Source organism: Oncorhynchus mykiss, chromosome 1, assembly GCF_013265735.2.
Source record: "Oncorhynchus mykiss isolate Arlee chromosome 1, USDA_OmykA_1.1, whole genome shotgun sequence".
In the NCBI taxonomy this organism is placed as follows: domain Eukaryota; kingdom Metazoa; phylum Chordata; class Actinopteri; order Salmoniformes; family Salmonidae; genus Oncorhynchus; species Oncorhynchus mykiss.
This window is the reverse complement of record NC_048565.1, coordinates 32,309,966-32,331,309: the sequence shown is the minus strand read 5'-3', so window position 1 is coordinate 32,331,309 and position 21,344 is coordinate 32,309,966. Positions and strand designations below refer to the sequence as shown.

At 40.9% G+C, this 21,344-nt stretch overlaps 2 protein-coding genes and 1 long non-coding RNA gene across 4 annotated transcripts in view; 2 read left to right on the top strand and 1 right to left on the bottom strand.

Moving 5' to 3' along the window:
• Positions 1–723: 723 nt before the first annotated feature.
• On the top strand, positions 724–2,600 carry LOC110521442. Its single transcript, XR_002473145.2, has 2 exons — positions 724–859; positions 1,108–2,600. It is a non-coding gene; the product is annotated as an uncharacterized LOC110521442 (long non-coding RNA).
• A 510-nt stretch (positions 2,601–3,110) lies between these two features.
• Positions 3,111–6,375, top strand: pex11a (peroxisomal biogenesis factor 11 alpha). The gene is made up of 3 exons (XM_021598947.2): positions 3,111–3,294; positions 3,807–3,922; positions 4,339–6,375. The coding sequence occupies exons 1-3, from the start codon at positions 3,239–3,241 to the stop codon at positions 4,905–4,907; spliced, it is 741 nt and encodes a 246-aa protein (XP_021454622.1). The 5' UTR covers positions 3,111–3,238; the 3' UTR covers positions 4,908–6,375.
• A 6,389-nt stretch (positions 6,376–12,764) lies between these two features.
• The window catches only part of LOC110521325 (RNA polymerase II elongation factor ELL2), a 49,492-nt gene continuing 40,912 nt past the window's right edge, over positions 12,765–21,344 (bottom strand). For both annotated transcript variants that reach the window (XM_021598821.2, XM_021598812.2), the window contains 3 exons: positions 14,949–15,120; positions 14,776–14,820; positions 12,765–13,757 (listed from right to left, as the gene is read on the bottom strand). In XM_021598821.2, coding sequence (XP_021454496.1) covers positions 13,647–13,757; positions 14,776–14,820; positions 14,949–15,120 — 328 coding nt within the window. In that variant the 3' untranslated portion in view covers positions 12,765–13,646. The remainder of the gene's footprint in view (positions 13,758–14,775; positions 14,821–14,948; positions 15,121–21,344) is intronic.

Genomic DNA, 21,344 nt, shown 5'->3' with positions numbered 1-21,344 from the left:
CATGCACCCCACTGGTGTGACTTTTCAAAATGTCCAGGGGAAATAAATGATTACAAAGGAATGCAAAGTACAATTACACAATATTTGATAATAACATAATATTAATCATCAGATAATGTACAGTGTACCTTTCTAAAGACAAATAAAATATAAAGTCTGCCTTTGTAAGATATTTCTCTGACCATAGTTTCAAATGTTTAGTAGTGTATTGTGCTAAAGGCCTTTTAGCACTTGTAAAGGGTAAGAGTTGGTACAAATACACCTCTTATTTCCACCTTCCAGTTGATTGTATTCCTCCAGATGACAATAATGCAGTAAACACCAGCCTGTACACTCAGCCAACAGAGTAGATGACAATAATGCAGTAAACACCAGCCTGTACACTCAGCCAACAGAGTAGATGACAATAATGCAGTAAACACCAGCCTGTACACTCAGCTAACAGAGTAGATGACAATATTGCAGTAAACACCAGCCTGTACACTCAGCCAACAGCGTAGAGGATGTATTGGCTCCACTAACTCCATGGCAGGTGTGTCAGGTGTTTTCCAGCAGAGGTGTCAGGCTTTTCCAGTAGAGGTGTCAGGGGTTTTTCAGCAGATCCATTGGAGGGTGAGTGAGTGAGTGAGTGAGTGAGTGAGTGAGTGAGTGAGTGAGTGTGCATGTTTAGTATGCACTGTGCTCAGTCGTACTTCACTGAGACACACCCTTTCCCATCTGTTTTGTTTCCAGAAAAGTCGGTCTGAGTTTCATTTCACAGGGGAGGTGGAGACTCAGGTTTTGTTGCTACCCTGCAGTATAAAATCCACACACGGCTCGCTCTCCTCAGTCCTGCAGTCCCCTGCTGAACGCCATTATGGTAAGCTTTGTGTTTTTTGATTGCAACAATGACAACTTCTATTTTAGGAACAGTCCAATATATACCAGCAACACATAACTACTTACACTGTAATACATTGTATTGCTACAAAATACTGTTTAGTTTTAAATTTGATATTTTGTAAAAGTGATCAGTTGTATCATTCTCACTCAAATGTACAGTCAACATCACATGATAAAGGATCTCTCACACACACTGCATAACTGATAAACATGTTCTATCTGCAGACGACCACAGATGAGCAGGATGAAGAGGAAGATGAAGATTACAAGTATAATTACTTTTTATAGTGTACAGTCAGTCTACTGCCAAGGGTAGCGCACCGGGTTCCTTTGTGGAACCGGTGGGCAGAAGTCCATCTGAGGCACTGAAACAGGCCTTAAAACTAGGAGGAGGAACTCCTTCCAGATGAGGAAGGACTTAACCTCGAACAAAACAGACTATCACTATGCTATGTGAAGGTACTTGAAGGAATTTCTGAGTGGCTCAGAACATTTCAGGGTTGCTGCTTTGGCTAATGGTTAGGATTGCATAATTTACTATATGAGGATATTATGGTTGTAGATATCTTTTCAATAATGTAAGATATGTAGATGCATCTAACCTCCAAACCCAGGATCTCTCCTGAAATGAAGCCACAAGTCTAAACTCCCATCTTCTGCTGTGTCATGCAAAAACTGCATCACAAACCACTGAAAGGCATAAAAGAGAGCCACTAGGAGACAGGAGGGCAGAGTTCCACCTGAGGTACTGAAGATAAGACAAGATGTCTACCAGGCCTTAAAGGGAGAAGCGGCGCCTACCAGATGAGGAAGGAGGACTTAAGCCTTGAAACCATGAAGCGAGAAGACTCTCACAATATGAAGGCACTTTATTATGTTAATCATAACATGATACATAATTTCTGTTGTACCTTAAACCAATGAACATACTGTATGTTCAACTATCACAATGCTATGTGAAGCAATGTGAAGTGTCTCAGAACATTTCAGGGTAGCTGCTTGCCCAAAATGGTCAGGATTGCATAATTTCCTATATGAGGATATTATAGTGGTATACCTTTTCAATAATGTAAACCATGCATCTAACTGATAAATGAGGAAATAGGACTTAAGCCTTCTATACTTCAAGTGAGAAGACACTCACAATGTGAAAGCATACAGTTACAGGGTATAAATAATATAATAGTATGTTTATTATCGAACCATGTTTACTTGTGCTGTTATTACCGATGTGAAATGGCTAGCTAGTTAGCGGGGTGCGCGCTAATAGCGTTTCAATCGTAACGTCACTTGCTCTGAGACCTTGAAGTAGTTGTTCCCCTTGCTCGGCTTTTGTGGAGCGATGTGTAACTATGATTCAAGGGTGACTGTAGTCTATGTGTGCAGGGGGTCCCTGATTCGAGCCCAGGTAAGGGCAAAGAGAGGGACGGAAGCTATATGGACTATGTTCAACTATAACTATAAGGATTTCTGTCGCTTGGTTTTGTGGCTAAAGGGAACATTTGAGGGTAGTTGTTCAGGATAAAATGGTTATGATTGCCTATATTTTCATAATGTATTATGAACATAATTTAGGGTGATTACACATGTTCATTATTAATGTATATGTAGATACAACTAACTATCAAAGCCAACATCTCCCTTCACTTGGAGCCACATGTTGAATGTCCCTTCTTGTGTTTTACTTGTTTTGAAATAAATGTTTTCTTTCATTCTAATGTTGTCTGTACTTTGTATTCAAATTAATGTAATTCCTGTGAGATTAATGTGCAAGTACTTCCATGCCTATCATTATTGCTGAAACCTGTTGAACCATGATATTACTATGCCTAATTTACTTGCTTTGTTACATATTACTCACGTAAGATCAGTGAATCTTACTCCAAGAAAGGAAATAATAAAATTATTATTGTTAAAAGTATTCGAAAGGGCTGTTTGACAAACACACTTGTCCGTCGGCAAAACCCTCCGTACTGGAACGTAAATTCACAAGCTATGATATGAGAGCATTTGCCCATAGAGAATGATAGAGGCCGAAACGCCATTGAAGGCGTCCACTATTTGCATGTAGTAGAAAACTGGGTGGGACGTCCAACATCGTTGTGACCATGTTGGAGTGATGTCCAACCGGGTCATCAGAAGGGTGGGTCACCAGGAGGGGTCAGCCAATCGTGAAGAAGAAAACGTTCTAGAGATTGCCTCAATTGTCCTACATATGCTGTCAAATACCCTAAAATAGCATAGATACAAAGATGAGTCACCTATCCATCTCTATGCAGTTGCTTTACTTTAGCCTCGGTTTGGCTGCAAGTTTGACATTTTATCTGCTGTTTGAAACAATAAGGCACTGGTCGCAATGGAGTCTTTTGTTAAGTTTACAAATCAAAGTCAAGGAAGGGATCGTATTTTCAGGTATGTCATTGGTAAGTTAGCTAGCTAAATCGTCTTATTTAGTAGAAAGCTAACGTTAGCTGTCTGCAGTAATTTAGCTAACTCATAATTTAAAAGTTAGGGTTGAGCATAATTCCAACCTTAGCTAGCTAACTAATGCCAATGTTATCCATCATTAATTTGCTGCAACAAGTTACACCTCTTTGTTAATGTAGCTTGCTGACTGTCAATCTAGCAAGTCAGATCAGCTTAGACTGAAAAGGAGATCATCATACAAACTAACGTTATTTGATACATATTGCTCCCGAGTAGCTCAGTGCTAGAGGCGTCACTACAGACCCTGGTTCGATCCCGGGCTGTATCACAATCGGCCGTGATCGGGAGGGCGGCGCACAATTGGCCCAACGTCGTCCGGGTTAAGCCGTCATTGTAAAATAAGAATTTGTTCTTAACTGACTTGAATAGTTAAATAAAAGTAGACATGGTTGCTGAGATGTGTCTAATGGTCATAATGTCTATTGCTTGTATTTCAGGACAACCCAATATGCATGTGCCTTGGTGAAGTATTTGCTTCGCAATAATTCTGCAAGGAAAGAGCTTGTTGTCAAGCTGCAGAGTCTGGAGTCCAACATGAGTTCTGGAAGGAAATGTGAGTTTGTACAACCTTCACCACCACCAACTACTACGTTCCCCAGGGACATACTGTAGCTAACTAACCTTTTAGAACAAGTGTTTTTGAAACGAGCTGTAGGCTAATTATTATTGGATGGCTTTATTGACTAAGTGGAGAACATTTTGGGTATCAGACCCTCAACCACTCGGAAGAGTAGGACCCCTAGGCTGTTTCTGCAATTGCATAAGAGACTGTTAATAGTTACATAAGCAGATATTTTCCCCAGCCATAGGTCATATAGGAAAGCTGTCGTTCTATTCCTGGGAAGAAGCTCTAGTTTTGTGCTGACAAATATTTGGTTCAACAATCAGTCAAATGTAGCTTACTTGATGATAACTGTTTTCATTCATGAGCAAGTGCTGAATTCTGTCCTTTTATGTTCTTTGTTTCAGTGTTCAGACTGGGGAACACTGTGAATTCCATTGACGCTGCCAAGCGAACCTTGCAGCTCTCTGACCCTGTGTTGCGCCTCTGCCTTACTGTGGCGAACATCAACCGCGCCCTTTACTTTATCTGCGACAATGTGCTCTGGGCCAGAAATGTTGGCCTTGTCCCTGGTATCGACAAGGAGCGCTGGAGCTTGAATGCCTCTTGTTGCTACTTCATGTCCCTGGTTATGAGTCTGACCAGAGATGTTTACGTAATCACCCAGACTATGGTTCAGAGAACCAGAGAGAGGCAGTTTCAGGAGAAAATGGATCAGCACCTCAATGACAACCCTGATGTGGCTACTGTTATTGTTCCTCAACTGGATGCTTTTCTGTTCCTGCTTTTCCAGAGTCTTAAAAGCCATCCCTCGGTTACCCTTGACACACTGAAAAACATTTGTGATATTTTCATTCCACTGGACAGGCTGGGTGTGTACCGGTCAAACCCAGGAGTGGTGGGCTTTTGTGGGCTGATTTCATCTCTCTTAGGGATAGTGTCAGTCTTGCACCCCAGTTTGAAAATCCAACCGTAACCTAGAGTTGAAGGAAAATGAAAGGAGCAAGAATTATGAAATGAAGAGAAGCCATACACAGTACAATGGGCAGATGCCAGTACTAAGGTTTATAGTCATTTTTCAGGGGTACTATCCTACTTTGAATCACTTCAGGGGAAGTTGCATGCTAGCAGAAGTTCACTGATTACAGCAACCCCTTCAGATAGCAATTAGGAGCTTAAAGGGCAAACACTTATGAGTAGCCAATGTTTATGATTACTGTTAGGACCAGCAACAGCTCATAGGTGGATCCATATGTACCTTTTTAGACATTTTCAAAATTAATATATTATGAAGGGAACTTTGCAGTATTTAGGAACCACAAAGACAAACGAGGCTGGACAGGGATCTTAGTCAACTTTGTTTTTCTAGTGTTTATTTGAGCACGAGGAGGTTTGTGATATATGGCCAATATACCACGGCTAAGGGCTGTTCTTATGCACAACGCAACATGGAGTGCCTCAACACAGCCCTTAGCCGTGGTATATTGTCCATGTATCATAAATCCCCAAGGTGCCTTATTGCTCTTATATACTGGTTAATGTATTTAGAGCAGTAAAAATAAATGTTTTTTCATACCCATGGTATACGGTCTGATATACCATGGTTGTCAGCCAATCAGCTTTCAGGGCTCGAACCACCCAGCAATTTTTAATTGAACGTAGAGCACTGTAGGTGGGGGCCATAATGCTTTATTAGCTAAATAACTTGACGGATCATGAGTTGCGTGATTCAGCATTACCACACTGTCTCCTGTATGTCTTTGATTCTAAGGCCACTTTGTATCAGGTGAATTTGCACAGCCTGTGCAATTGATAAAAGGAAGCATTCACGTTGGAAATAAGGCCCTTATGATGTAGAATATAACTGATTGAAATGAACACAAATTCAAGTGTACTTTAGATTGTGACCAATTGGAGCATTTACTAAACAAGTTTTGTTAATGTCTTGTGTAATTGTCAAATCATGTACAGTATGTTTCTTTATCGTTGTTTAACTATGTACCAATACATGAAACACTGATGTTTAGGCCACTCCTGCCTTTTTTAGTTACAAAAATCTTCCTCTTAATAGATGCTGTTCAGCATACATAGTCTACCTCACTTTTTAGATGGTCTGCATTTTGTATTCTGCCTGGGATATCAACTATGGCAGGGATATGGCCTAGAAATCAGTATTTCTCCAGCGCTGTGAAATGTTTGTAACAAACACTATGGTTATAGAATGAAATCAAAGTTTCAAAAGGTTCTAATGAGTAACACTAATCAATAGTTGTAATGTTCTGTTTATCATGAGAAAAGTACAAAAAGTCTATGCAAATAATGTATTCCATAATGGAAGAGCCTTATTAATACTTAATATATTTCTATGCATAATGCAATGTAACAAAATGGATTGAATTTGACCAAACCTGTTCAATAATAAAATAGATTCTGTTGACGTTTATGCTATAATTCACAATGCATATGTAAAGTTATTGGAAGTCCTGAGTTGGACAAAGTTAAAATAACATAAGTTAAAAACCAAGCATGTTTGATAAATGGGGCCCATGGGACAGAAAAATATTGTAACACAAAGTAGATGATATTTTGGTGTTGAAATGCATTTTTTTTTTATCAGATTGCAAAAGTTCAAAGTAATGCATTATTGCTCAAGGTTCCCTTTCCCCACATTGCTAATATTTACCTAATTTTTTAAAGGTAATAACCAAGGTTACTTTGATGATTTGGGAAATAAGTGCATCTTATCCAAACATGGAGAATATTTGTCGTTTGCTTAATTGATTTTATCTAAAGTTGTGCAATTTTCCCCAAACTACTCGGCAAAAAAAGAAATGTCCTCGCACTGTCAACTGCGTTTAATTTGAGCAAACTTAACATGTGTAAATATTTGTATGAACATAAGATTCAGCAACTGAGACAGACTGAACAAGTTCCACAGACATGTGACTAACAGAAATTGAATAATGTGTTCCTGAACAAAGGGAGGAGCCAAAATCAAAAGTAACAGTCAGTATCTGGTGTGGCCACCAGCTGCATTAAGTACTGCAGTGCATCTCCTCATGGACTGCACCAGATTTGCCAGTTCTTGCTGTGAGATGTTACCCCACTCTTCCACCAAGGCACCTGCAAGTTCCCAGACATTTCAGGGGGAAGTGGCCCTGGCCCTCACTCTCTGATCCAACAGGTCCAGAGGTGCTCAATGGGATTGAGATCCGGGCTCTTTGCTGGCCATGGCAGAACACTGACATTCCTGTCTTGCAGGAAATCACGCACAGAATGAGCAGTATGGCTGGTGGCATTGTCATGCTGGAAGGTCATGTGAGGATGAGCCTGCAGGAAGCGTTGAGATTGCGTGCAATGACAAGCTCAGTCCGATAATGCTGTGACCCTCCACCTTCAAAATCGATCCCGCTCCAGAGTACAGGCCTCGGTGTAACGCTCATTCCTTCGACGATAAACGCGAATCCGACCATCACCCCTGGTGAGACTAAAACGCGACTCGTCAGTGAAGAGCACTTTTTTGCCAGTCCTGTCTGGTCCAGCGACGGTGGGTTTGTGCCCATAGCCGATGTTGTTACCGGCGATGTCTGGTGAGGACCTGCTTTACAACAGACCAACAAGCCCTCAGTCCAGCCTCTCTCAGCCTATTGCGGACAATCTGAGCATGGAGGGATTGTGCGTTCCTGGTGTAACTCGGGCAGTTGTTATTGCCATCCTGTATCTGTCCTGCAGGTGTGATGTTCCGATCCTGTGCAGGTGTTGTTACACGTGGTCTGCCACTGCGAGGACGATCAGCTGTCCATCCTGTCTCCCTGTAGCGCAGTCTTAGGCATCTCACAGTACAGACATTGCAATTTATTGCCCTGGCCACATCTGCAGTCCTCATGCCTCCTTGCAGCATGCCTAAGGCACGTTCACACATATGAGCAGGGACCCTGGGCATCTTTCTTTTGGTGATTTTCAGAGTCAGTAGAAAGGCCTCTTTAGTGTCCTGAGTTTTCATAACGGTGACCTTAATTGCCAACCGTCTGTAAGCTGTTAGTGTCTTAACGACCATTCCACAGGTGCATGTTCATTCATTGTTTATGGTTCATTGAACAATCATTGGAAACAGTGTTTCAACCCTTTACAGTGAAGATCTGTGAAGTTATTTGGATTTTTACAAATTATCTTTGAAAGACCGGGTCCTAAAAAAATGGATGTTTCTTTTTGAGTTTATAATTGACATTTTGACTAAAGTAGAGAATTGTGTGATGTACAGTCAATATTTAAGATGTAGGCTGCCGATAATATCAGTTTGTGATGCAAGGAATTCCAATAAACCTGCTGCAATGTCGCCACCTTAAGGAAATAAGAATTTTAACTCAATTCTTGATGAAAAGCTTTATTCTTTGTTTTTAGAGACAATACATGTTGTAGGAACAGTAGGTGATAAAGCATCCCCTCCCACTGAAAATTGCAAAAATATATATTCCATTTCCCTTTTTCCAAGGAGAGGCTTCTCGTCTGCCTTATAGACTGAGAAAAGTGTGCAAAGGAGGAACCAAAAAAAGAAAACATTAAAAGCAATAAATAGTTACACAAATGTTCTCATAGGTAGACTGCAGTGACATACTGGACGAGATATCATTTCACATTTCTTTTGAGACGTTTAATTGACCAATATCAACAAAGTAAACGCACCAGCAAAAGCAAGACAATTACCTTAAAATAATCTTAGAGTTGTTTGATTTGTAAGCAGTATTCAGATGAAATTTCAAGAGCACATTGTGGGTGTCATAACAGTTTTTAAAGGACCTTTAGCCACGAAGCTGTAGACCTACACATGAAAAATACAATTTGGGGACCAATAATTTGAGTGCATACATTTGATTTCAACTGCATGTTATGCAATAATATCAATTATGAAAGATAAGAACATTATGTAAACACCAATGTGACTCAGAGTTTCCTATTAGAAGGCACCTAGCTAACTCCTGCATATATCACAATTTGCACTTATTCAGATGACCAGCCTCTATTGCTCAGTCCAATACTGGACACAGAGACAGTGGTATATATGCTGGTCTCATATCTGATCATGTGCTTTCCAGAATACCACAGTAGCATACATTTCATTTAGGACATTTAGAATTCAACATTAAAAACTAAACCAAACTGTGACAGAAGAACTCTGACATTTACATGTCAGTGATGAATCTGGTCGAGTCAAGCACTTCTGACAGACCTTTCACATAGACACTTATACATAGCTCTTGAACCAGGTGGTTTGTGACAGTGGTGCAGAATTGTACTGGATGAGAAAAGGCCCTTAACACAATCACAATAATTTTTTCTACTCTATTCATGATTATCAAAAAGATCCACAGACCACTCATATGGATGAGGGAAATTAACCTATGACAAACACAAAAAGGATGAGGGGCTCTATTCAATCTAACGCTGAAGCATTATAGGCTGCATTACAGAAATGTAAAGGTCATTTCTGATAGAGACGACATATGCAGCGATTACCATAACTACAGTCTGCACTAACGCTGGAACATTGCCTTTAAAATGTCAATCACTCTGTAATGTTGACTCATTAACCTGGCTGATGTGACCCACGTGACTACACAGCGAGCTGTGACTCATCGATGTTAGTAAGACTAAGGACTCACATGGTAGAGAAGGAATACATATACATTGTATTCTAACACAAAAAAAATGCTCTGACATAACGTAATATTGAACACATCCATGAACTTAAATTCAGAATTTCCTTAAACCTAAAAATAAGTGAACTAAAATACGTGATCCTGAAATGTGTATATGCAGATAAAAAGTATAGAAAATTCATATCAGAGACATGGAAATGTGTGATGGGTATGTTAAGGCAAAAATGAACTTTATCTTCCCATTTACACCCATCTTAAGACAGCAATTAAGTAGCAAGATTGTGTACACTGACAGTCACATCGACTTCAATACTGCGTTTAAGAGTAGTCACTGTATCTGATATATATATATATAAAAACACACACAGTACCAGTTAAAAGTTTAGACAGCTGCTCATTCAAGGATTTTTATTTTTACTATTTTCTACATTGTAGAATAATAGTGAAAACATCAAAACTATGAAATAACACATATGGAATCATGTAGTAATCAAAAAAGTGTTAAACAAATCAAAATATATTTTAGATTCTTCAAAGTAGCCACCCTTCGCCTTGATGACAGCTTTGCACACTCTTGGCATTCTCTCGACCAGCTTCACCTTGAATGCTTTTCAAAAAGTCTTGGAAGCATTTCCCACTTATGCTGAGCACTCGTTGGCTGCTTTTCCTTCACTCTGCGGTCCAACTCATCCCAAACCATCTCAATAGGGTTGAGGTTGGGTGATTGTGGTGGCCAGGACATGTGATGCAGCACATCACTCTCCTTGGCCAAATAGCCCTTACACAGTCTGGAGGTGTGTTGGGTCATTGTCCTGTTGAAAAACAAATGATAGTCCCACTAAGCGCAAACCAGATTCAATGCAGAATTATGTAGTAGTGGTAGCCATTCTGGTTAAGTGTGCCTTGAATTCTAAATAAATCACTGACAGTGTCACCAGCAAAGCACCCACGATCTCTTTGCAGCAATCGATCATGAAGGCCTGATTCACACAGTCTCCTCTGAACAGTTGATGTTGAGATGTATTTGTTACTTGAACTCTGTGAAGCATTTATTTGGGCTGCAGTGTCTGAGGCTGGTAATTAATGAATGTATCCTCTGCAGCAGAAGTAACTCTGGGTCTTCCTTGCCTGTCGCAGTCCTCATGAGAGCCAGTCTCATCATAGTGCTTGCTGGTTTTTGCGACTGCACTTGAAGACATTTTCCGAATTGACTGACTTTCATGTCTTAAAGTAATGTTGGATTGTCATTTCTCTTTGCTTATTTGAGCTGTTCTTGCCATAATACTGACTTGGTCTTTTACCAAATAGGGCTATCTTCTGTATACCACCCCTAACTTGTCACAACACAACTGATTGGCTCAAACACATTAAGAAGGAAAGAAATTCCACAAATTATATTTTAACAAGGCAGACCTGTTAACTGAAATGCATTCCAGGTGACTACTTCATGCAGTTGGTTGAGAGAATGCCAAGACTGCAAATCTGTCATCAAGGCAAAGGGTGGTTACTTTGAAGGATCTCACATATATTTTGATTTGTTTAACACTTTTTGGGGTTATTACATGATTCCATGTGTTATTTAATAGTTTTGATGTATTCACTATTCTACAATGTAGACTATAGTAAAAATAAAGACAAACCCTGGAATGAGTAGGTGTGTCCAAACTTTTGACTGGTACTGCAATCATGTATGCATGTAAGTAATATAGCTCTCTACAAGCCACAGATAATGAACTGTATGAAATCCCAGGTAATGATACATCCAGAGAGGCTAAGTTAATGTGGTCCAGTTTGTTGAAAGGCATTCACTCCAACACATCCATATGTTGGAATGGAACATTCACTGTTTCAAACAGAAAATAAAACTGTCCTATCTTGGCAATCTATATTGTTTGTGGAGGTGAAATCTAGTGAACTGCTACAGCAACACAATGAAATGCCACAGTATTGTCCTACAAAGCAGTGCACACACATCAGAAAATAGATCTGTGAGATCTCATCTTTGAACAACAGGATGGACAATCTTATTTAGGAGGCCCTGAATCCGGTTGGAATCAGCAGACACAAGCAGCTTTAAGGCATTGCATTTAATCACTGCATGGACGCAACCCTATGTTTCTTGCTGGACTGAGAATGCATTCACAAGCAGAAGCTGATAGGAAGCTTCAGGAAGTACTGTTAAATGCTCTGGTACTCCACCCAGTCTCACAAATGTAATGGACTATTGATCGAGGTAATAAAAGATTTGTTAATATTGTATGAACTTTATTACCATCAAAGGTTAGAGCATACTGGCTCAAACAATGAAAACCATTTACTCTAAAAGGATAAGTAGGTAATAGAATGCCACAACAATCTTGACAAATGTTCTATTAATTGTGCTTGATTGCTCTTCTTATTCAGAATAGTGTTCTTTCAGTAACGATATAGTGTTTTAAAACAGAAATATGGGAGTATACTGTATGACTATGATGGCACTTTCCTCTATCCTACACATTTCAGGAGGCAATTCCCCTTGCCCAAATTTGATGAAGCAGAAAGCCATAATTACTGCCAACAGGAACCACAGACTGAATGTGATGTTTGGGTTAGAGGCAGATGTATAGGATGTTTGACTGGCATGTCCGATTAATGACATGCACTGCATCATTAACTTTAACAAAGATCAATTATCATCTCAAACAGTTAAGTTCATGTTCATAGATGTCTAAGATATTTCCACAGAACATTATGTTTAGGCCACTCCTACCTTTTTACAATATTCCTCTTAATATCTGCTGTTCAGCGGCTCAGCATACATAGTCTACCTTCTTTTTTAGATGGTCTACATTTTGTATTTTGCCTGGGACATCACCAATGGCAGGGATATGGCCTATGAGGCAGTATTTCTCTACAGCGCTTTAAAACATTAGTGAAATGTTTCTGTAACGTAACAAACACTATGGTTATAGAATGAGATATACGTTTCAAAAAGGTCCTAGTGATTAACACTATCAATAGTTGTAGATGTTTTCGGTTTATCATGTGAAAAGTAGAAAAAAAGTCTATGCAAATAATGTATTCCACAATGGAAGAGCATTACTAATACTGATTGAAATGAACAACAAGTTCAAGTGTACTTTAGATTGTGACCAATTGGAGCATTTACCAAATAAGTTTTTTTGTTAATTACTTAGCTAATTGTCAAATCATCTACAGTATTTTTCTTTGTAATTTTGCATTGTTTTTTTTAAAACTATGGATCAATACCTGAAATGCTGATGTTTAGGCCACGCCTACCTTTTTACACAGTTACAATATTCTTCCTCTTTATAGCTCCTGTTCAGCATACATAGTCTACCTCCTTTTTTAGATGGTCTACATTTTGTATTCTGCCTGGGACATCAACAATGGCAGGGATATGGCCTAGAAGTCACGTCTAAGATATTTCCACAGAACATAAAATATCTTCCAGTTTTCCCTAATCTTAATCCAGTGATTACAACCCTCTCTATAGGAATGAAGACTTTATATAAGTATTTTACATCTATACATTCAGTGAAATAGCAAACAACAAATTGTACTGGGTACTTAAATATAGCATTGATAGAAGACTGGGTATGAAGAGCATTTGTTCTTATCTGTCCTTATGATTGTACCATCAAACCAATATGCCTTTGTGTGTAGTCATGATAATAGACCAAACGATAAAAGCATTTGGGCAGGAGAGTTCATGTACATTTTGCATTATGGGTAGAAAAAGGAATTTGGCTTCAATTGTGTCATCTTATGATTTATACACCACAACAAATTCCAGTCATTACAACCCTCGCCCTCAACAACAAAAACATGAAAGGGTTTCACTTGCTCACAAGTTGCTGGTCTTGGCCCACTTCATATAAGAGAACATCGCTCCTCTCTCCCATCAACACTGGGAGGAGTGAAGTGAATGTGTGATTCATATGCGATTCCAGGTCACTCCAGGACCCAGGCTTGGCTGGGCAGTCTTTTGGTCCACGGGGAGTCTTTTGGTCCATTGATACAGTAACACCCTGTGGCAGCAGGGTGCAGGCCAGTCACTATGAAGGGGCCTGGGTACGGTCATAGTCCAGGATCAGACCTTTGATGTGAGAAAGTTTCTGATGCAGATACTCGCATCGCTTCTTCTCTTCCCGGTAACCAGGGAACTTCTGTAAAGTCAAGGCAGAGGGGTGTCAGAGAGCTGGCATTACGGTGACATGGTCAAGGCAGAGGGGTGTCAGAGAGCTGGCATTACGATGACATGGTCAAGGCAGAGGGGTGTCAGAGAGCTGGCATTACGGTGACATGGTCAAGGCAGAGGGGTGTCAGAGAGCTGGCATTACGGTGACATGGTCAAGGCAGAGGGGTGTCAGAGAGCTGGCATTACGGTGACATGGTCAAGGCAGACGGGTGTCAGAGAGCTGGCATTACGGTGACATGGTCAAGGCAGAGGGGTGTCAGAGAGCTGGCATTACGGTGACATGGTCAAGGCAGAGGGGTGTCAGAGAGCTGGCATTACGGTGACATGGTCAAGGCAGAGGGGTGTCAGAGAGCTGGCATTACGGTGACATGGTCAAGGCAGAGGGGTGTCAGAGAGCTGGCATTACGGTGACATGGTCAAGGCAGAGGGGTGTCAGAGAGCTGGCATTACGGTGACATGGTCAAGGCAGAGGGGTGTCAGAGAGCTGGTATTACGGTGACATGGTCAAGGCAGAGGGGTGTCAGAGCTGGCATTACGGTGACATGGTCAAGGCAGAGGGGTGTCAGAGAGCTGGCATTACGGTGACATGGTCAAGGCAGAGGGGTGTCAGAGAGCTGGCATTACGGTGACATGGTCAAGGCAGAGGGGTGTCAGAGAGCTGGCATTACGGTGACATGGTCAAGGCAGAGGGGTGTCAGAGAGCTGGTATTACGGTGACATGGTCAAGGCAGAGGGGTGTCAGAGCTGGCATTACGGTGACATGGTCAAGGCAGAGGGGTGTCAGAGAGCTGGCATTACGGTGACATGGTCAAGGCAGAGGGGTGTCAGAGAGCTGGCATTACGGTGACATGGTCAAGGCAGAGGGGTGAAGAGTGATTAATATCACTGGTATAAGTTCAAGTTATTTGTGATATTCATACAGGCTACAGTAGACAAGACCGGCTATACAATAATTAAATTATATTTCCTGCTCATGTGTTACTTACTTTCTTATACTTTCTGTATTTCTGCAGTATTTGCTCCTCCATGAGCTGTAAGGGTGGAAAAATAGAAGACATTTAGTAAGTCCTTGAAAGTACATCAAACCAGGTCTTCAACTGTTTAACCAGAAGTGTTTTGTGTTGTGTGAGTGGAAGTGATGTCAGTTCCTTGCTCATACCTTGTATTCCTGTGTACCGGGGGACAGAGTGTTTATCTTGGAACCCAGCTGAACAAACATCTCAGTGATGGTACCGATCTGGTCGTGCAGGGCCCTATACTCATCGTACTCTGCACAGAAATCCTGCTTGTACTGTTGTCGCTGTTCTGAGGCTGTGATGGTGTTGTACTTTCTGGAAAGAGAGACCAACATCTTGTGAGCTGTCATTTCAACAACCAACGTGGAAATAGAAACATTCATGGTTCTTTCCAGAAGGTGGCACTGCAGATTAGCAGAGTGATGGCCTATGACTCCCCAATGATTTCATAGAGATTTAGAAATGTAAGACAGATACTAATAATTAGGTGCTTACATTTGTCCCATTTCACGTACAAGTGTGTATTATACACGTGTGAATTGGACATTTGTTTTTTGCATATCCCACTCCCCTTGAGATACCCTCAGAGAGTGGGGTCACGGCTAGGGATCTGCCATTATAGATGGCGACACTGGAGCAATTAGGGTTAAGTGCCTTTCTCACGGGGACATCGATGCCTAGTACATTTTCGATTACTGGCCCAACGCTCTTAACTGCTAGGATACCTGCCGCTCCTAGATTATTTGTTTTCTAAGTCACTCTCTTATTTATTTTTTAACACAAAACATAAAAATAAAAAACAACAGCATACAGGTGCACACAAACATCAATGACATCAGACTCCCCCCATGGCCATATGGCCTCAAACTGCATAATTTTGTTTCTCTCTATCACTCACACCTTTCCATTGTGTTAAAGGTGGAGGATTGGTTGATTTCCAGTTTAAGTAGACGTTTTTTTCAAGATGATTGACAAGACAAGTATCGTCCAACACATTGGGTCTCACTACTCACTCAGATGCATGTATTGAAATATGCAGACAGATGGATTAAAAGTACATTTGCATTGTAATACTTCTGACAGACACCTTTCTAACTCCGCTCATAACTTTTAGACTTCATAGCATTCCCAGAAGGCCTGGATTATTGAGTCATTGTTAGTTTTACACTTATTAAGACATGACTCTGCCTTTGTGCTGTAGGATTTGTAAATGTTGTCTCTTGTATAATAAATTCTACACATTTCCATGAACTCTTTCCTCCAGCTTGTGCCAATATCAGTTATTTTTAAGTCTTGGTTCCAATAGTAAAAAAAAATTTTAAAAAAAGAGATTGTCAGTCGGATATGCTGCAAGGTTTTGTATATCTTAACTACACTACATGACCAAAGGTATGTGGACACCTGCTCGGCAAACATCCCATTCCAAAATCATGGGCATAAATATGGAGTTGGTCCCCCTTTGCTCCTATAACAGGCTCCACTCTTCTGGGAAGGCTTTCCACTAGATGTTGGAACATTGCTGCGGGGACTTCCTTCAGCCACAAGAACATTAGTGAGGTCGGGCAATGATGTTTAGCGATTAGGCCTGGCTCGCAGTTGGCGTTCCAATTTATCTCAGAGGTGTTCGATGGGGTTGAGATCAGGGCTCTGTGCAGACCAGTCAAGTTCTTACACGCTGATCAACAAACCATTTATATATGGACCTCGCTTTGTGCATGGGGGCACTGTCTCGCTGAAACAGGAAAGGGCCCTCCCACAAAGTTGGAAGCACAGAAATGTCTAGAATGTCATTGTATGCTGTAGCATTAAGATTTCACTTGACTGGAACTAAGGGGCCTAGCTCGAACCATGAAAAACAGCCACATACCATTATTCCTCCTTCACCAAACTTTACAGTTGGCACTATGCATTGGGGCAGGTACCGTTCTCCTGTTATCCACCAAACCCAGATTCGTCCGTCAGACTGCCAGATGATGAAGCATGATTCATCACTCCAGCGAACGTGTTTCAACTGCTCCAGAGTCCAATGGTGGTGAGCTTTACACCACTCCAGCCGACGCTTGGCATTGCGCATGGTGATCATACGGTTCTGTGCGGCTGCTCGGCCATAAAAACTCTATAGTGAGGGTTGCAACCGAGGACAGACAATTTTTATGCACTACAGACCTCGGCGGTCCCATTATGTGAGTTTGTGCGGCCTACAACTTTGCGGCTGAGCCGTCGTTGCTCCTAGACGTTTTCACTGCACAATAACAGCACTTACAGTTGACCGGGGAAGCTCTAACAGGGCAGAAATTTGACGAACTGACTTGTTGAAAATGTGGTATCCTATGATGGCACGTTGAAAGTCACTGAGCCCTTCAGTAAGACCATTCTACTGCCAATGTTTGTCTATGGAGATTGCATGGCTGTGTGTTCGATTTTATACACCTTTCAGGAACAAGTGTGGCTGAAATAGCCGAATCCAATCATTTGACTGACCCATATATATATATACACACTGCTCAAAAAAATAAAGGGAACACTAAAATAACGCATCCTAGATCTGAATGAATGAAATATTCTTATTAAATACTTTTTTCTTTACATAGTTGAATGTGCTGACAACAAAACCACACAAAAAATATCAATGGAAATCAAATTTATCCACCCATGGAGGTCTAGATTTGGAGTCACACTCAATATTAAAGTGGAAAACCACACTACAGGCTGATCCAACTTTGATGTAATATCCTTAAAACAAGTCAGAATGAGGCTCAGTAGTGTGTGTGGCCTCCACATGCCTGTATGACCTCCCTACAACGCCTGGGCCAACTCCTGGACAGTCTGTTGTGCAACGTGGCGTTGGTGGATGGAGCGAGACATGATGTCCCAGATGTGCTCAATTGGATTCAGGTCTGGGGAACGGGCGGGCCAGTCCATAGCATTAATGCCTTCCTCTTGCAGGAACTGCTGACACACTCCAGCCACATGAGGTCTAGCATTGTCTTGCATTAGGAGGAACCCAGGGCCAGCCGCACCAGCATATGGTCTCACAAGGGGTCTGAGGATCTCATCTCGGTACCTAATGGCAGTCAGGCTACCTCTGGCGAGCACATGAAGGGCTGTGCGCCCCCCCCAAAGAAATGCCACCCCACACCATGACTGACCCACCGCCAAACCGGTCATGCTGTAGGATGTTGCAGGCAGCAGAACGTTCTCCACAGCGTCTCCAGACTCTGTCACATCTGTCACATGCTCAGTGTGAACCTGCTTTCATCTGTGAAGAGCACAGGGCTCCAGTGGCGAATTTGCCAATCTTGGTGTTCTCTGGCAAATGCCAAACGTCCTGCACGGTGTTGGGCTGTAAGCACAACCCCCACCTGTGGACGTCGGGCCCTCATACCACCCTCATGGAGTCTGTTTCTGACCGTTTGAGCAGACACATGCACATTTGTGGCCTGCTGGAGGTCATTTTGCAGGGCTCTGGCAGTGCTCCTCCTGCTCCTCCTTGCACAAAGGCGGAGGTAGCGGTCCTGCTGCTGGGTTGTTGCCCTCCTACGGCCTCCTCCACGTCTCCTGATGTACTGGCATGTCTCCTGGTAGCGCCTCCATGCTCTGGACACTACACTGACAAACACAGCAAACCTTCTTGCCACAGCTCGCATTGATGTGCCATCCTGGATGAGCTGCACTACCTGAGCCACTTGTGTGGGTTGTAGACTCAGTCTCATGCTACCACTAGAGTGAAAGCACCGCCAGCATTCAAAAGTGACCAAAACATCAGCCAGGAAGCATAGGAACTGAGAAGTGGTCTGTGGTCCCCACCTGCAGAACCACTCCTTTATTGGGGGTGTCTTGCTAAATGCCTATAATTTCCACCTGTTGTCTATTCCATTTGCACAACAGCATGTGAAATTTATTGTCAATCAGTGTAGCTTCCTAAGTGGACAGTTTGATTTCACAGAAGTGTGATTGACTTGGAGTTACATTGTGTTGTTTAAGTGTTCCCTTTTTTTTTGAGCAGTATATATATATATATATATATATCCTTTTCTGACTCAAATCAGATTCCCTCAATATTGCGCTGATGTCCAAAAGATTTCAAATCGAAATTTCGTGATATGAAACTTAAGTTACATGCATGTAATAATTTAATAATCTACATTGGACAGACTAAAATTGCATCTGAATTCTGTAATGGAAATTATGTATTTCCTATTGTAATTTATGGTTACCATGGCTTTAGTTTTCCATGTGGACCAATTTAAAAATCAGTGAATTACGAAAAGCTATCCAAGGATTGTTCCATACGGTTGTGTTTTATGGGAGTGATATTGGCTCATGTAGAATAAGTAAATTTTTTCCCCATATTGTTATAGTGTACTTAACTAGGAAGTTCTTAATGTTCTTAGCTTTAGCCTTTGAAAATAGACACGTGAAAAGATAAGCATGTGCATTTTCAATTTGTACACATTGCTCTTCTTTAGTGCATTTAACGATATGGTCGCAAGTAAACACCTTGGGTGGCGAGTTGATACAATTCCAAGTCTGAAAGGTAAAAACACCCTCAGACTTAGAAAGATGTAAAACCTTCCTTTTTGTTTTATGAGTTGTATTTGCCTATATCAAGTCTGTTATGACCGAGTAAACTTTTTTAAATAATGTCTTCGGTGGGGTAATTGCTATTACCGGGAATAAATATACAAACGTTGGGAGCCATATCATTCTGAAGAGGTTTATTCGACCTGGAGGATTGTTCCATTTATTTTGATATGTTTTCATATTGTTGAGTAATGGGATAAAGTTATTTTTATACATTTGTTGTTACTTATTAAGCATCCTAAGTTTGTGGTCCACTTAAAGGATTACTGTAGATCATGGGTTATTTTTTTTAGTTGCCATTATTTTGGGGGTTTTCCATATTAATTTTATATCTTGAGATTTTAGAGTATTTTGAAAATATTTTTAGCAAGGGGGGGCATTGAGTTTTCAATATTGGTCAGGTATATCAGAAGATCTGCAAATAAGTTCTGTTTATATTAATATTTTCCAATACTGATTCCTGTTACATTTGTGTCCTGTTTAATTCTTTCTGCAATTGGTTTAATTACCAGTGGAAACGGGAGGGGGGAGAGAGGACATCCCTGTCATGTGCCCTTTCTAAAACCATTTCATTAGATAATGTATTATTTGTGTATATTTTTGCTTTAAGACATTTATATAACATTTTTATTAAATGTATTATTTCAGCTTGAAAGTTACTAAAGTTTTGAATAGAAAGGCCATTCAAGATGTTTGAAAGACGTTTTGGCCTCAACAGCCATTATTGATCTATCGATATCATGTTTTTTTGCGTATTGTATGTATTAAACTGAAACATGTTCTTTAATTTGCGTAAATGTTTTATATACCCTGTCTGGTTGATAATACTTTTGCCATTGTACTGCTTTTGAGCTTTGTTATTATTTTGTCAATTTATAAAATGTATGGGTCTGTAATCAACAGGGGGTTCTCCAGATTTTCCTGGTTTGATATAACTGAAATAACTATTTGATACACGGAACTAGGAAGCCATTTGTCATTTGTGTAAATAGTGTGGCGCACATTTGGCCCAGCATCGTCCGGGTTAGGGGATGGTTTGGCCGATGTAGGCCATCATTGTAAAATAAGAATGTTCTTAACTGACTTGCCTAGTTAACCTTTTATTTAAGAATATATATAGATTTATTTTAAAAGGCCATTACTTTGTCCCAAAATGTTAAATAGAATTCTATGGGAAAGTCGTCCATTCCTGATGCTTTTCTCCGCGCAAATACTTTAGTGTCTAATATTTCATTTTGGCTGATCTTTGTTTTTAGTGATTCTTTTTTTGTCTACTGATAAATGCTTCAGGGTTGTTGAGTCTAAGGCTGTAGGATCAGTCCAAAAGTTGTTTAATTTTGATTGATATAGATTTTCATAGACGCTTTTAAAATGGTCATTAATCGCGTTGATTCTAAATAACGCATTTGTATTTTTCATCTTTTAAAATTGTAACTGGTTTGGCATGTATTCATTTTGTGAGAGCTGCGAGATGTTAACCAAGCTTATTTGCCATTAGTTAATATGCTTTATTTGAGTTTAACCTGTAGTTGTTGGCTCTCTACAAAAGTAAAATGTCATATCGCTGCTTAAGTTCAGACATTTAATTTTCTTCTTTACAAGAAGTTTATTTTGAATGTTTTTTTAAAGTTTTTTTTATAGTGATTTCTGGGCCTCCCAAGTGGCGCAGTGGTCTAAGACACTGAGGCATCACTACAGATCCGGGTTCGGTCCTGGGCTGTCGCAACTGGCCATGACTGGGGGACCCATGAGGCGGAGCACAATTGGCCCAGCGTCGTCCGGGTTGGGGGAGGGTTTGGCCAGCTGGGCTGTCCTCGTACCATCGTGCTCTAGCGACTCCTTGTGGTGGGCCGGTGCGCTAGCGTCGGTCACCAGCTGTACAGTGTTTTCTCCGACACATTGGTGGGACTGGCTTCCGGGTTAAGTGAGCAGTGTGCCGTGTTTCAGAGGAAGCA